The following is a 14,460-nucleotide window of genomic DNA, read 5'->3' on the forward strand; positions in this document are numbered from 1 at the left end:
CTGATGAGACTGAGGACACTAATCATTTCCCAGGGCATTGGGACAGTTGGTGGCCCACAGTACAGACAGCATGGCTGGGTGGGGATGGGAACTGAGGGACCTTGTGAAACAAGGAGCACAGGCCCTCTGCCCTTGGACCACCAGCATCCCTGAAGAGGCAGTGAGCATCAAAGCCATCCTGGTAGCAATGAGTGCCACTCAGGTGAAAGTCATGGCCTTACCTAGTGTACAAGTCAGCAGTCAGCGTGCAGCCTGTGCGAGCATCTCCAGATGAAGCTGCTCTTCTCCCACGACAGCTTTGGATCTGGCATTTCAGGTTTGGGATTTTGAAGGTGGGGCCAAGGTAAGCACTCAAGCCCAGGCAGGTGGGCGGAGGGAGAGCCTACACTCTGTGTTCATTCCTGATCCAATTTTCTAAATTTAACTCTCGTTTTTAAATTGCAAATGGTGAACTCCCTAACACCTTGCCAGGGATCAAAGTCAGTTTGTGAATGCTCTTTGGAAGAAGGCATTTGGAAAATGAAATGGACAAAAGCACGGAGCACACCTGCCCTTCCCAGTGTGATGGCCCTAAGTAGGAAGGTGTAGGCAGCCAGTTGGCTCCCACGGGGGCCTGCATGGAAAAACCATGTTGGAGGGGTGGAGGGGACAGGTGCTAAGAAACAAATACAGTGGGTGTCCTGGGAAGTCCAGATATCCACCTGCCCTACAGGTCAGAGCTTTGGGTCAGCTCAAGGCCACCAGCTCAGAAAAGAAATGGAGCTCAGGAGCAGAGATTTGTATAGCATCTGTCCTAAGTGAGTTGACAGGGGCACAATCCACAAAGTTCTTTCCCCTGCTTGTCCCAACAGGCCCATTATGTCATAGATGAGCAAACTGGGGCTCAGAAAAGCCAAGCCCCATGCTGGCAGGGGATAGCCTGGGATCTGAGTTGGTCTCCAGGGTCCAGGTGCCCCACGATGCCAGGTGACCAGGGTGTGCCCAGCAGGAGAGGCCAGGAACCCAGGTGGACAGGGAGGTCATTGCAGCCCTGCCCCCAGAGCTCCCTGCAAAGCCTGATGCTCAGAGCTGACCAGTGGTGACACAAACCCACCGCAGCAAGGACAGCAATCAGCAAACAATGCAATACAAAAACATTCACAGAGAAGGTGGAAACAGGTTGAGGCTAAGTGGGAAGTGGGGTATCTGGAACTCAGGATCTGGGATGGGAAAGGCAGATGGGTGAGGCCCTTAGCAGGGCAGGCCTCCTTACACCTTGTGTCCAGGCCCATTCCAACATCACTCATTCATTTGAAGAACATGTTCAGGGCCTGCTCAGGCCTAGACCTGGGAGACACTCTTATGACAGTGCTTATAAGGGCCCTGCATTCTTGGAAGAGCATATTACCTCTCTCAAATCATCTCTTCCACATGCCTGGTCTAGATGTGTAGAACCCTTGGTCTAGTATGGGCACATGACAAAAGTCAGCCAATCCAGGACCTTCTGTGGGACTTGTCAAATGGGAACAAAGGAGGCAGCCCCCACCTCCTCTCCGCAGCATCCCTGCTGGAAGGCTAAACCTAGACAAGGCCAATGCCTGGAGAGCACCAGAGACAGAAAGGGCAGGAGAGGCCTCCACCGACCCTTGGGTCCTGAGGCCAGGCTTGAGTATGGAGCTCAAACCCAGCCTTAGCCTGAACAGGCTCAACATTTATATCAGGAGGCCAGACTGTACCTAATATATGCTAATTGTTTTTTAAAGGCCAGACTAGCATTAGCACTCCCAACCACATGTCTTGAGTGCCCACTGCACACAGAAACCAGGACTGTGCAGACCCACTTTCACTAATGCCAGAAGAGGGTACTATCAGCTCTCTTTTCACAGATGGGGAAATCAAGGCACCAGGTGGCCAAACAGCTTACCTAAGGTCCCACAGTAATGAAAGGCAGAGGCAGGTCTGTCTGATTCCCAAGCCTGTGTCCTGTCCACAGGAACACCTTCATGTGCCAGCAGCCAGGGACATAGCAGGATACAGAACCCCAACCTGGGAAACTTGTATTACATGTTCATGTGTATGCCAGGGCAGGGTAGCACCAGGTAGAGCATGGTGCTCTGAGGGAAAGGAGGCTGAGCTGTCCCCCTGATGCTTCTCATTTGTGCAGGGTAAGAGAGGAGGGAGGGACAGTGGCCTAGGAACAAGGGCAGTGAGTGCAAAGGTCCTGAGGCAATGGAAAGCAAAGGAGGCAGCAACTAGCATGCCAGGGGTAGGGGATGACCTGGGCTGCCTGTGGCCACAGGAGGGGGAAAAAGGGACAGAGGCCAGAGGTATGAGTGAGAGGCCAGTAGGCAGTGAGGTGAGAGAAAAATGCTCACATCCTGCAACAGGTTCTATGCAATGTGGACTCAGCCTGACTCCCTTGGCCACCCTGCCCAGGCTAGTGACTGTGTCCCACCCCTCTAGGTACTTCCATTTTTGTCATAAACTAGGTTCACTGGACACGGAGTACAGTTATTTCCAACAAATCAGCCTAAAACAGAACTTGGTCCCCCAGCCCAAGCCCTCACCAGGCCTGCCCAGCAGCACTCTGTGCCACTGGGGCCCTGTGCTTGCATGGGCCTGGAGAGCCCAGTCATCCATCCCCGATGTAGGGGACGTAGGGTTACACATACCCAGCTTAATCTCCTTCCCTTGGCTCTACCTATGCCCCCCAGGCTCAGCTCTAGCTTCCTCTCCCCTAGGCCAGGTACAAAGTTGCTGCTGCCTCAGCAATATCTACCATGTGAACAGCTCTGGGCCTAAGGTGGCATGGGGCAGAAAACAAGAATGAAGGCAAAAGCATCTGGCCTTGGGACAAGGCCCGCCTCTGGCCCTTTTCCTGATCTTCCCTCTGCCAGGGACACCTCTCCTGTGGAGCCCAAGAAGGTCCCCAACGCCCCTTAGATGCTTTGAAATCAATGTTCTCACAAAGCATGGCCACTCAGCCCTCCAAGGACTGGGCACCCGCTGTGCTCAACATCCAGAGCCTTGCCCCTCTGACCTCCAACAAACCTGCAGACTGCTCTTCTGACCACCCACTTCACAGATAAGTAAACTGAGTCTGGGGGAAGGTGCCACAGTGACCATGGACCTGGGACTGGATCTGGAATCTGGGAGGGATGTTGCTGGTGCCCTGAGATGGCCCATGGGCCTCCTCTTCATATCTTCTGCATTTCCACACTGACTTCCCTGCAAGGGACGCTCTCCTCACCAGCTGAGGTTGGCCTCCTTCAGGAAGGCATCCGAGGTGCTATGGTCCCTACCCTTACCTATCAGTAGGCTCCTGGGCTCTTAGAGCACCCACCTCAATTACAGGTATGGAATGGTTCAGTGTGCACTGGCCTGCCCAAGTCCTGGGAAGCCAAGCTTCCTCCCAGACCAGTGACTCAGGCTCTTCAGGGCACCTTTGCTCCTTCCTAGGATAGATACATGGCTGTGGTCAGCATGGGCATCTGACTGGCAATGGACAAAAAGCCCACTGGGGACCCCAAGGCTTGGGCAGAGCAGGGACCCAGTTGGCCATACAGCATGGTAGGAAAGAGGTGCCAAGGAGCTATGAACTTGCTGAGCTCCATCCAGCACAGAGCTCCCAGGGACAGACTCAAGACCCAGAACCTCACTGTCTTCAGAGATACCCCTCTCAGAACTAGCAGATCAACTGTACCCCCCTCCCCACCCCCTTCCTCTATGTCTGCAGAGCCCCAGTAGATCTGGAAGTTGAGCAAGAGGCAGGGGAAGCTACTAACACGTTTGTTGCCAAAGTCATATGAGAAACAGCAGAACACACATTTATTGGATATCAGCAGCAGCCACATGGCAGGTGCTTTCCCTAAAGCAGTCCTCATACCCTGAGACAGGTTCTTGCCCCCATTACACAGAAGAGGAAACTTAGGCTCAGCAGGGGGTGGAGGCAGCCTCTGCCCAGGTCTGAAGCCAGTCTCTGCACATACCCCCTCCCCGAAGAAGGGAGCCCCAGCCTGCTGACATCAGTGCCAGATCTTGATGTCTCCTCCCCAGGAGCAGGTACCAAGGACAGAGGGTAGCACGGGGTGGTAGGTGGTGCCAAGGCAGGCCTGCGTATGCCCCTGCAGCGTGCAGGCCCGGCTGGCAGTACGGAAGCTGAACATCAGGACCCGGCCATCAGCACTGCCCGTCACCAGCAGGTCACCACATGGGGAACATTCACAGCCTACTGCATAGCCTTCCACCTGTAGAGAGCAACACCAGGGGTGAGCAGGCCACACTGCTCTTTGAGGTTACCTGTGAGGCACACAAGCTGGCAAGGAGCAGGGGTGGGCTTCATACTCAGGGACCCCGAGGCCAAAGCCCATGCCCCTTCCTGGCATGGGCCCTGTGTCCCAAGGTTGGTCCAGTGGAATCGGGCTGCAGCAGCTTCAGCACAGCTGCAAATCTGGCCTAAAGGACAGTCACCAAGCCCCTAGCCCCTTCTGCCCCAGCAAAGCAGGCCTCAGGCAGGAAAAGGGCCTGTTCCTATTCCCACCCCATGATCTATCTGTGTGAACTGGCTACTGCTTATCTGCCTAGTGGCTGGGCACCAGGTGTGGCCAGGGTCTTGAGTAGACCCTAGCCAGACATGGCACAGAGTCACCAGGGAAAGAGGAAGCAGAATCTACCCTGACAGGAGGTCCATGCACACTGGGGTCCCACTTCCATTCTTGGGGTTGCCCAGAAGGAGGCTCTGGGGCCAATGCTCAGTATTTGACCTGGGGGATAAGGACAGGGTACCTTGTGCCCTTCATAGCGCCGCCGTCTGCTCATCCGGTAGGGCCACACAGCAGAGAAGAGAGCCAGGTAGTTGCCATTGGTCTGTGCCAGGAACACAGGCTCCTTCGGGTGCAAGGCAAGGCTGGGGCAGGTGTACCTCTCCTGCAAAAGAACAGGACCACAGAGGGTCTTCTGGCTACCAACAGCCACCTTGTACTCTGCTCTTGGGGCCTTCTCCCCACACCCTTCTCCCAACACCTTGGTGAGGGATCTGTATGAGTTTCCTGTTGCTGCTGTAACAAATGACCACAAACTCAGTGGCTTAAAAAACACAGATTCACTCTCCTACAGCTCAGATGGTAGCAGTCTGACAAGGGCTTCACTGAGGTAAAACCACAGTGTCAGCAGGATTGTATCCCTCCTGCAGGCTAGAGGGGGGAATCTCATTTCTTTGCCCTTCTTCAGTTTCCAGTAGCCACCTGCAAGCCTTGTGGTGGGCTGAAAGCTGGTTCTCCCCAAGTATGTCCATGTCCTGATTCCTAAGGCCTGTGCATGTTACCGCAGATGGTGAGCAACGGGTTAGGGGCCTGGGAAGGAGGAGATTATCTTATAGCATTGCCCTGGATGCCAGCACTCATGTCCCAAAAACACAAAGGCAGGGGAGACTTGACACACACAGTGAGGGCAATGTAGAGATACAGCAGAGAAAGATCTGAGGATGCTGGCCTTGAAGGTATCCAAGGAATGCCACCAGCCCCCAGCAGCCAGAGAGGCAGGAAAGCTCATTCCCTGCATCTTGAGAGGGATCTCATCCTTCCCACACCTTAATTTCGACCCAAGAATTTGTAACATTTATTAAGAATTTCCAGCCCCTAGACCTGCGAGAGAATATAAATTTGCATTATTTTAAGCTACCAAGTCTGTGGTCATGTTTCACATAGAAGACTAACACACAAGCCCATCTCCCCACCTACACAGTGAGACACTAGGAGAAGCCCACACCAACAGAGGACCAGTGAGTGAGGAAGTAAATGACCAGACAAGAAGATAAAGACAGAAGCGAACTATTCAAAACATTCCTGCCTCACACTGGGTCTCTGCTGGGCCCTTTCAGGCAGAAGGCCCTCAGTGCCCAGATGTGCCCCCTTAACCCCACAAAGTGTGTTGCATTGGAAAAGCCTGCAGTGAAGTCTACAGGTAGCTTTGCTCAGGTTTACCTAGAACACTGTAAGAACAGGAGAGGTCAGGGAGAAGGTATGCATGTACATGATAAATATTTTAAAATTCAGGGTGGGGGCACCAAAAAGATTAGTTATGGCTTATTTGAAATCTCAAATGATGATCGTGGCAGTAGTGGTACTCATGGTAGTGGTGGTGATGGTGATGAAGTGGTGGTGGTGGTAGCGGTGATGGTGATGGTCACAGTGATGGTGGGTGGTGATCATGGCAATGGTGGTGATGGTGATGGTGTTGGTAGTGATGGTGAGTGATGATGGTGATGGTGGTGGTGGCGGTGGTGGTGGTGATGGTGATGGTCACAGTGATGGTGACGGTGGTGGTAGTGGCAGTATAGTGGTGGGTGATGATGGCAATGGTGGTGATGGTGGTGGCAGTGATGGTGGTGGTAGTGATGGTCACAGTGATGGTGATGGTGGTGGTGGTGGTGGTGATGTTGATGGCAATGGTGGTGGTGGTGATGGTCACAGTGATAATGTGGTAGTGGCGGTGATGGTGGTGGTGGGTGATGATGATGGTGATGGTGGTAGTGATGACAGTTAAAGTATAATGGAGCACTCCCTATGCCTAGCACCATGCTATGCCCTTTATGAGCTCTCTCTCTCTCTCTCTCTCTCTCTCTCTCTCACAATTCTCAAAGGTACTCTATGAGGTGAGTAATATTATCATCCTCAGTTTTCTAATGAGGAAACTGAAAGTCAAAAAGGTTAAATGCTTTCAAATTCTAAGTTTAGGACTCCTGCTCTGAATTCCTGTGTCACCTGCCAAAGGTACTGCAAAAGGGAAAATCAGGCATCCCTGCCAAAGGTACTGCAAAAGGGAAAATCAGGCATCCCTTCTGTGTGGTGGCAGAGGGAGAATGGGGACTCTCAGGTGGCATGGCCATCTTTCCCATCCATCTGAATGGGGCTATCCATGCCTGCAGTGGCTATGCTGGGACAGGAAAGCAGAAGGAGAGTTGCCCTACAGAAGGCTCTCCATTTGTGCAGCAGGCCTGGACCTCACCTTTGCCTACCCCCTTTTCAGAGACTTCAAGCAACTGAATCCCCTCCCACAGGAAGTGGCCCAGGATCCCAGGCAGATGAAGGGTACAGGGATGCACCCTGAGGCAGAAATCAAGAACAGTGCCAAATAGGCTTTCTCACGTGGAAAATCTGGTTGGAGATTTTGGCAGAGCTCCGGAAATCCCAGGCGATAATGGTGCGGTCAGCAGAGTCCCGAGTGGAAGCATCCGTGCTGCTCAGGAACTCGGACCCTTCCTGGAGGAAGAGGATGTCCAAGGTCTGCTGGATGGTCGCCTTGTAGCCTCTCACCACCTGCAAGGGTGGGCAATAGTCACACTGGCAGCTGCAGGAGCACAGGCAGGTGCCCAGCCAAGGAAAGCCAAGGAGAGCTGCCAAGCACCCAGGGGATGGGCAGGTTTAATGAAGGCCATTCTGAGTCACACACACTCTGGTTGAGCAGCCCCAAGCACAGGCAGGTCCCTGTGTCATGGGACCCTCCTGCTTCCCACCAGGCCAATATCTTTTTCTCTTGAGAGCTCCTGTGATGCCTCCCAGACGTGAACACAGCCTAATGGCCATGACTACCCACCCCTGTTGTCGTGTGGGCACGTTCACTGAGGCACCATCATCTTCCCAGGCAAATGGAGCCCCTTGAAGGCAGCTGGTACTAGTGATAGCACACTGAGGAAGGGCTCATGCCTTGTCCAAGGGCACCTAAAGAGCACAGTGATTTCCATCAATACTGGCATCATATTTTGTGAAAAGGTCTGAAGGTGTCACATAATTCACAGCTCGCAAAGCCCTGGACTATTGTCCCTGGAGGAGTGACAGTAATGCAGGGAACAAGCATTCTTGGAGACAGACCATAAAGCCAGAATCACAGGACGTATTTTAGCTTTAAAGACATGTTTTATTTTCTAAGCATCATAACCGATGTTTCACAGCCTCCTGACTCCTAAACTACCACTGTGGAGCATCACGCATTGCTCTGCTTCTTCAGAGCAGGTTATTGCACCTATCTCCTGCTCTAAGACACCTGGTCAGAGTAGGGTGGGGACCCAGGACTAGGACTCACAACTCCACTCAACAAACTAATAGATGACATGATATTAAATTGCAATACTGAAATACCAGGCCAGTGTGCCCACCTGCTGTGATGGAAGCAGAGCCAGGTCTCTGGCAGCCTGCTGGGCATGCTGCCCACAGGGTTACCAGCTCCCAGGGCGCCACCATGTGGCTATAGCCTACACACAGTTCTCAGGTCCCAAGGCTCTGCCAGCGGTGAAATAAACGATCTTGACAATTTTTTTTTTAATTTTTTAAAATTGACACCTTTCAAACTTTTAAACTTTTATTTTCCATTATCCTCTTTCAAATATATATATTCAATTCACAGCATGTACAGCACTCCATAAATTTAGTTTAGACCAGGGAGGGGGGTGTTGAGAACCACTCTCCAGCAGAGGCTCACTGAGCTCAGAGAGACATAGGGATCTGTATCATACAACTTCACATAACCAGGGTAAGGGGAACCTGTCCCCATCCAAGCTGCACCCCTGAGACCTACAACTCAGTCTCCCGCAGCCAATTCCTATGTCTGTTAAGTTCCTGGGGGCAAATTCCTGTGCAAGGGTGGACAACAAATGATTGCTCTTCTCTGAATCCCTTTACAAGCAGCCTTCAGCTAGGGTGACCTCAGGGTGGGCCCCTGAAGAGGGAAGAGCAGTCAAGGAGTAGGAGAGAGGCCATTCCTGTTGAGCCCTGAACACAGGATGGGCAGCTAGGCTGCCCTCACTGATGCTCACAGCAAGGGAGCTGCCTGTGGCCTGCCTATCTTTCCCATGTACCAGGAGCCTATGGGCACAGGGGACACCAAGTCTCACAGGGCAGCCAGGAGCCCAGGGGCTGTGCTGCTCCTGAGATGGTGCTGCTGGCCAGATCTGGAGGTGGAACAGAATCTAGGGCCCGGATGTGGCACATCATTGCAGTTCCCAACATCTGTTCTCTTGAGCTTGCACAACATCCAGCTCCCAGGAACACTGCTGTTCCACGACAGCATGTGGAAAGTACTTGGCAGAAAAGGAGGTGAGGCACGGTTCATGGTTCTCTCATTACAGCTCTGGAACAATGTCCTTACCAGCTTCAGGTCCATATGCTCCTCTTGTCCCCCAAGTTCATCTAATCCCATCTCACTTAAACCACCCTCTCCGTGGGTCACCACAGGGCTTCCAATGCCCTTAGCCAAACTGGGTTTGGATGCCTGCTGTCCCCATTCTCCATCATGGAAGCAGGTTGTTCAGAAATGCCTAGGGCACCAAATGCCAAGAGAGGAGCAAGTCTGGCCCAACAGGTACCATTCACTGAGGTACTCGTCCTCCCTTGTGGACAGATATGGACAACCCCAGAGCCCCACCAGCCCATACAGAACAGCTGTTGGCAGGCACCCACCTGTGCCTGGCAGCTCTCAGCTCCCTAGCAGAGCCGTGAGCTTCCATATGGCCTTAATGCCAGTCCCCAGCCATGGCCCTGCAGACTCACAGGGACTGATCAAGCAAAGGATGGAGGCAGTTGGAGGCCCTCCCTTCTACTTGTGAGTTAAGAAACAGCCCAGAGGCAGCTTCTCCACAGAGAGGGGACATGCCCCAGGGTCATCGGCCATCCATAGCAGAACTCCTGCATGCCCTGTCAACACGGCACCTGCCTCCCAAACGTCTCGAGGAGAATGAAAGGCATTGTTCTGGACATTTTCTCAGAATGTCTGGAAATGGCCCAATTCATTAGAGCATAATAAAAGCAAATGGCCAGGAAACCAGCCGTGTTATGGGCGCTCCCTGCCAATGAAAGCCAGCTGTTAGTGGAGGGCTGGCCTGCGGACTGCTTGTCCCTACACATGACTGATGTACCTTCCCACTGTTTCCTTGCACAGAGAGAGGGCAGAGGAGCCATTTGCATGGCTAGCTGGTGGGTTTATAGCACCCTTGATGACACTGACAGCTGGTGCCTCCCATCCCAGGGCTTAAGTCACCACTCCCAGGCATGACTAGCTGGATCAGAAAGCGGAGCCTTACCCGGTCTCCTCTGGCAGCCGAGGGCCCATGTCAGATAACCGGGCACTTGGCCTTGGGGAAAGTGCGAGGTGAACCAGGACATATTCAGGCATGATGACAACCACCTGGTGGCTCTAAAAATCTGCCTGCCAGCTATCCTGGCCATTCTGGGCTGCTGCTGATGCATCTGAAGGCACAGCTGCCTTTCTTGGGCCCCTTTCACAGAATGCAGGGCTGCGTACAGATGGCCCATGCTTTCTTCTCCCTAAGAATGTGCACATCAGTCTCTTCAAGTACTGGGGTGCAAGCAGTCCACACACACAGGTAACTGGAGTGTGAGCATGGGACCCATTCATAAAGTTTAAGTAAGTGCACACAGGTAAAAGGGGTCAATCACATAGGATAGTGACCATGTCAATATATTACAAAAAAGCCCAAAAATGTACATTGAAAAAAAAGAAACCATATAAATCTGAGAAGAAAATATGGTTGAATTTCTCTACAATCTGGGACTTAGAGAAACTTTCCTGGCTGTAACTCCAAAGCCAGAAGCAGTAAGATAAGATGAGTAATCTTGACTACATGAAAATAATCGTTAAAAAAAAAAAAACACTCTTGCACAGTAGAAAACAAGCAAGTAAATAAATAATAGATAAATTAAAAAGACAAGTGGAAGAAATATTTGCAACTTACAGTAGCGGTAATGTGGTTGCTCTCTGTAATACATAGAAAGCTTCTAAAAGCAGATGAAGACCACAGCTCTACAGAAAAATGGGCAAGAGAACAGAGCTCATTAAAAAGAAAGGGGTCCTTCCACTGTACTCAAACAGAGCAATGCCAATTTAAATTACCCAGGATGCCATTTCTCACCTATCAAATTAGCAAAATCTCAGTCTCACAGTACCGCCATTGGCTGGCTGTGGGGGTGTTGTACATGAACTCATTGCTGCAAGAAATGCAAACTGCACAAACCCTGACAAGGAGTTGAGTACCTTCAAGCAAAACCACAGGTGCACTGTTACTCAGTGATGCATCATCCAGCACCCACTTCTAAGAACTGATACCAAAGCTACACAGGCAAAATCCCAAGATGTTAGCAGGGCACCATAAACAACAGCACTACTTGTGAAATTAGAGAACTGGGAACAACCAGTGACCACAGAAAAAAGCCTGGTGAAGCAAGCAGGTGCTGGTGACTCACACCTTATAATCCTAGCTATTTGGGAGGATCATGGTTTGAGGCCAACCTGTACAAAAACATTCATGAGACCCCAACTTAACAAATAGCTGGGTGTGGTGGTGCATGCCTGTCATCCCAACTATGTGGAAAGCTGAGATTGGGAGGATTGTGGTTCTGGGCCAAACTGGACGAACTACCTCAATGGAAAAAGTCTAGCCATGGTGGCATGCACCTATCATCCCAGTGACCGAAGGAAGCATAAAATAGGAGGATTACAGTCCAGGGTGGCCTGGGCAAAAAATAAGACCATATTTCCAAAATAACCAGAGCAAAAAGGGTTGCTGGTGTGGCTCAAGCAATAAAAGCACCTGCCTCACAAGTGCAAAGCCCTGAGTTCAGACCCCATAGGACATCTGCACTATGGAATGGAACACTGTGGAGTAGCGGCAAGAATGAGGCCTCTCTCCCTGCCCTGGCGTGGGCAATCTTTGGGACCCAATGCTTAGCCAAAATATGCCAAGTAGGAGAAAAAGTGTGCAAAGTAGGTAAATAAGAGATGAGGAACAAAAGTGTGTTTGCAGACATTTTAAAAAGATAGAAAAACCATAAACAAAAATAAGTCAATAAAAGACCACTTCTAAAGAAAGGGAGGGAACAGAACAGAGGAGACGGGATCATGGGTAGAACTTTGATTGTTTTCTTTTAGATATGACTCCAGAGTAGGGGTTACAGATTTTTTTTCTATAAAGGTCCAGACTGTTGCAGTGTGTGTGTGTGTGTGTGTGTGTGTGTGTGTGTGTGTGTGTGTGTGTTAGAACTGGTTAGAAGTGTAAAAATCATTCCTAGATCAAGGGTCACATAAAAACAGGTCACAGGCCAGACTGACCCCATAAGCTGTAGTTTGCCAACTCTTTCTCTAGACTCATGTATATATTTTGTTAAATTAAATTATATAACAAAATTCACTTACAAAGCAATTTTTAAAATGTGAAAGCAAAATTAAGCAAATGAAATTAACCATGTATTGATTTGGTAGCTTAACCACACAAATAGGATTTCTTTAAGAGACTTTAAACTATAGTAATTGAATGGCTGATCCTTAGTTGAATATACATTATTAATAGAAAATCAGAAATTTGATGGTAGATCATACTTTGATATACATTTTGGACAAAAAGAACCACAAGAAATTACAACTGTTTTCAGTCAGTCATTGCTAATGCTAAAATGCGCCCCCAAAAATGTGATAAAGTAGATGGAAATAAAAATTTTCAGTGAAGTTCATACCTATGATCCAAAGCTACTTGAGATTGAGATGATTGCAGTTCAAGGCCAGCCCAGGCAACAGCTTGCAGGACCCATCTCCAAAATGACCAGAGCAAAATGGACTGGAGGAGAGTAGCTCAAGTGGTAGAGTGCCTGCTTTGCAAGCACAAAGCCCTGAGTTCAAACCCTAGTCCCCCCACCCTCCACATACACAAAAATCAGTGAAAAAGAAATTTAAAACATAAAAACAAAGAAGGAAAAGAAAAATTATGTATCTTACATTTGAATTGGAAAATCAGTATAAATAACAATGTATTTTGTCTTAACAACAAAAATATTTCCTAGTTCCGTCCACAGAAACAGTGAACAGCTTCAGCACTCAGATGACAGTCTCTAAACCCAGCCAAACTTATCAGAAGAGACACCAATGATAGGCCAGGACATTAAAGTTGTTATAACTCCAGAACATATGTTCAAGGTAGAGGAAAGGTTAGCTGTGGTAAGTACAGACATGAAGAATACATACAGAAGACCCAAATTGAACTTGCCGAGATGAAATAAGCAATGTTTGAGATGAAAACACATTAGATAGGATTGACAGCAGATGAAACACTGCAAACAAAAACACGAGTAAAAGAGGAAACACTGCAATTACAATTACTCAGCATGCACCAGAGAGGAAAAGTACTGAATTTTAAATGAACAAGGTCTAATGCCAACCTGAACTGGACCAAAACCACAAAGCACTCTCTCTTCTTCTCTCTCCCCTCTCTCCTCTCCTGCCTTCTCTCCCTTCCTCCCCGCCCCACCTTACAAATTACAGTAGAAATATCTGGACAAAATTCAAAAAACAACTACCTGAAGACTTTGAGGAAAGAAATCAAACTTTGAAGAAAGATCAGTGTAAAAGATGAGGTTTTTACTTCATTTTTGCTTGGGTCTTTTAATTCTTCATGTTAATAAAAAGGATTGGCTGAATTAAGAAACTACATAGTAGGCATGGGAAGTAAAAATTCTGAAGCAAATCTTCATTGCTGCCAAGTTACTAATCTGAAGGAAAAATGAACAGAGGGTTGAATATTTTTGTCAATGGAGTTTCTGAAGGAGAAGGGAAAGCAAGCCTTTCCATATGGCCCTAGGGGACACGGATCCAAACCATGATATAATAAAAATGCTGAAATAATCCAAAGAAGTCAGGAAAAGAGGAACAGAGAAATAAAAACAAGAGTCAAAAGAAAAATAACAAAATGGTAGGCCCAAATCAAACCATATCAGTAATTACATTAACTATCTTAAAACCACCAACTAAAAGACTGTCAAATTGGATTCAAAGTCTTTTAAAAAGCAACAAAATTAGGAACAGTGGCACATGTCTGTAGGCCCACTTGCTTAAGGAGGCTGAGGCAGGGGGATTGCGTGAGCCCAGGAAATTTGAGGCCAGCCTGGGCCACACAGTAAGACCCCATCTCAAAAATAAATAAATAAAAATAGAAAAGATTCAATAGAATCATCTAAAAAAAGAGCTGTAAATGAGAGAGAGAGAGAGAGCCATAAGTAAGAGATCATATAAGTAAAAGGATAAAAAGCATACCACATTAAGCCTAATTGAATGAAAACTAGAGTGGCTATATTAATATCAGGCAAAGTAGACTTCAGAACAAGGCAAGCTGCCAAGAATAAGGGGGATATTATGAAAAGATAAAAATGTCAACTTATCTAGAAGACATAACAATTCTAAATATATATAACTAACAACAGATTTCCCAAATACACAGTGCAAAAACCTGATAGAACTGACAGGATAAATACCCTACTCAAAGGAGAAGACCATTAGATAGAATTAAAATTAGAAAGCAAGACCTACCTATATACTACCTAAAAGAAACTTGATTTAAATATAAAGATACAAGTAGATTAAATCTAGAAATATGAGCCATGCTGGTAGTAATCAAAAACTGTCTCTGTCAACAACAAACTGGATTTC

General features: G+C 48.8%; 1 protein-coding gene across 7 annotated transcripts in view; it reads right to left on the bottom strand.

Moving 5' to 3' along the window:
• Window positions 1–3,783: 3,783 nt before the first annotated feature.
• Window positions 3,784–14,460, bottom strand: part of Wdr25 (WD repeat domain 25) — a 138,493-nt gene continuing 127,816 nt past the window's right edge. For all 7 annotated transcript variants that reach the window (XM_074067162.1, XM_074067163.1, XM_074067160.1 and 4 more), the window contains 3 exons: window positions 7,125–7,295; window positions 4,765–4,905; window positions 3,784–4,226 (listed from right to left, as the gene is read on the bottom strand). In XM_074067162.1, coding sequence (XP_073923263.1) covers window positions 4,005–4,226; window positions 4,765–4,905; window positions 7,125–7,295 — 534 coding nt within the window. In that variant the 3' untranslated portion in view covers window positions 3,784–4,004. The remainder of the gene's footprint in view (window positions 4,227–4,764; window positions 4,906–7,124; window positions 7,296–14,460) is intronic.

This window comes from Castor canadensis, chromosome 3 (assembly GCF_047511655.1).
Source record: "Castor canadensis chromosome 3, mCasCan1.hap1v2, whole genome shotgun sequence".
NCBI lineage: Eukaryota > Metazoa > Chordata > Mammalia > Rodentia > Castoridae > Castor > Castor canadensis.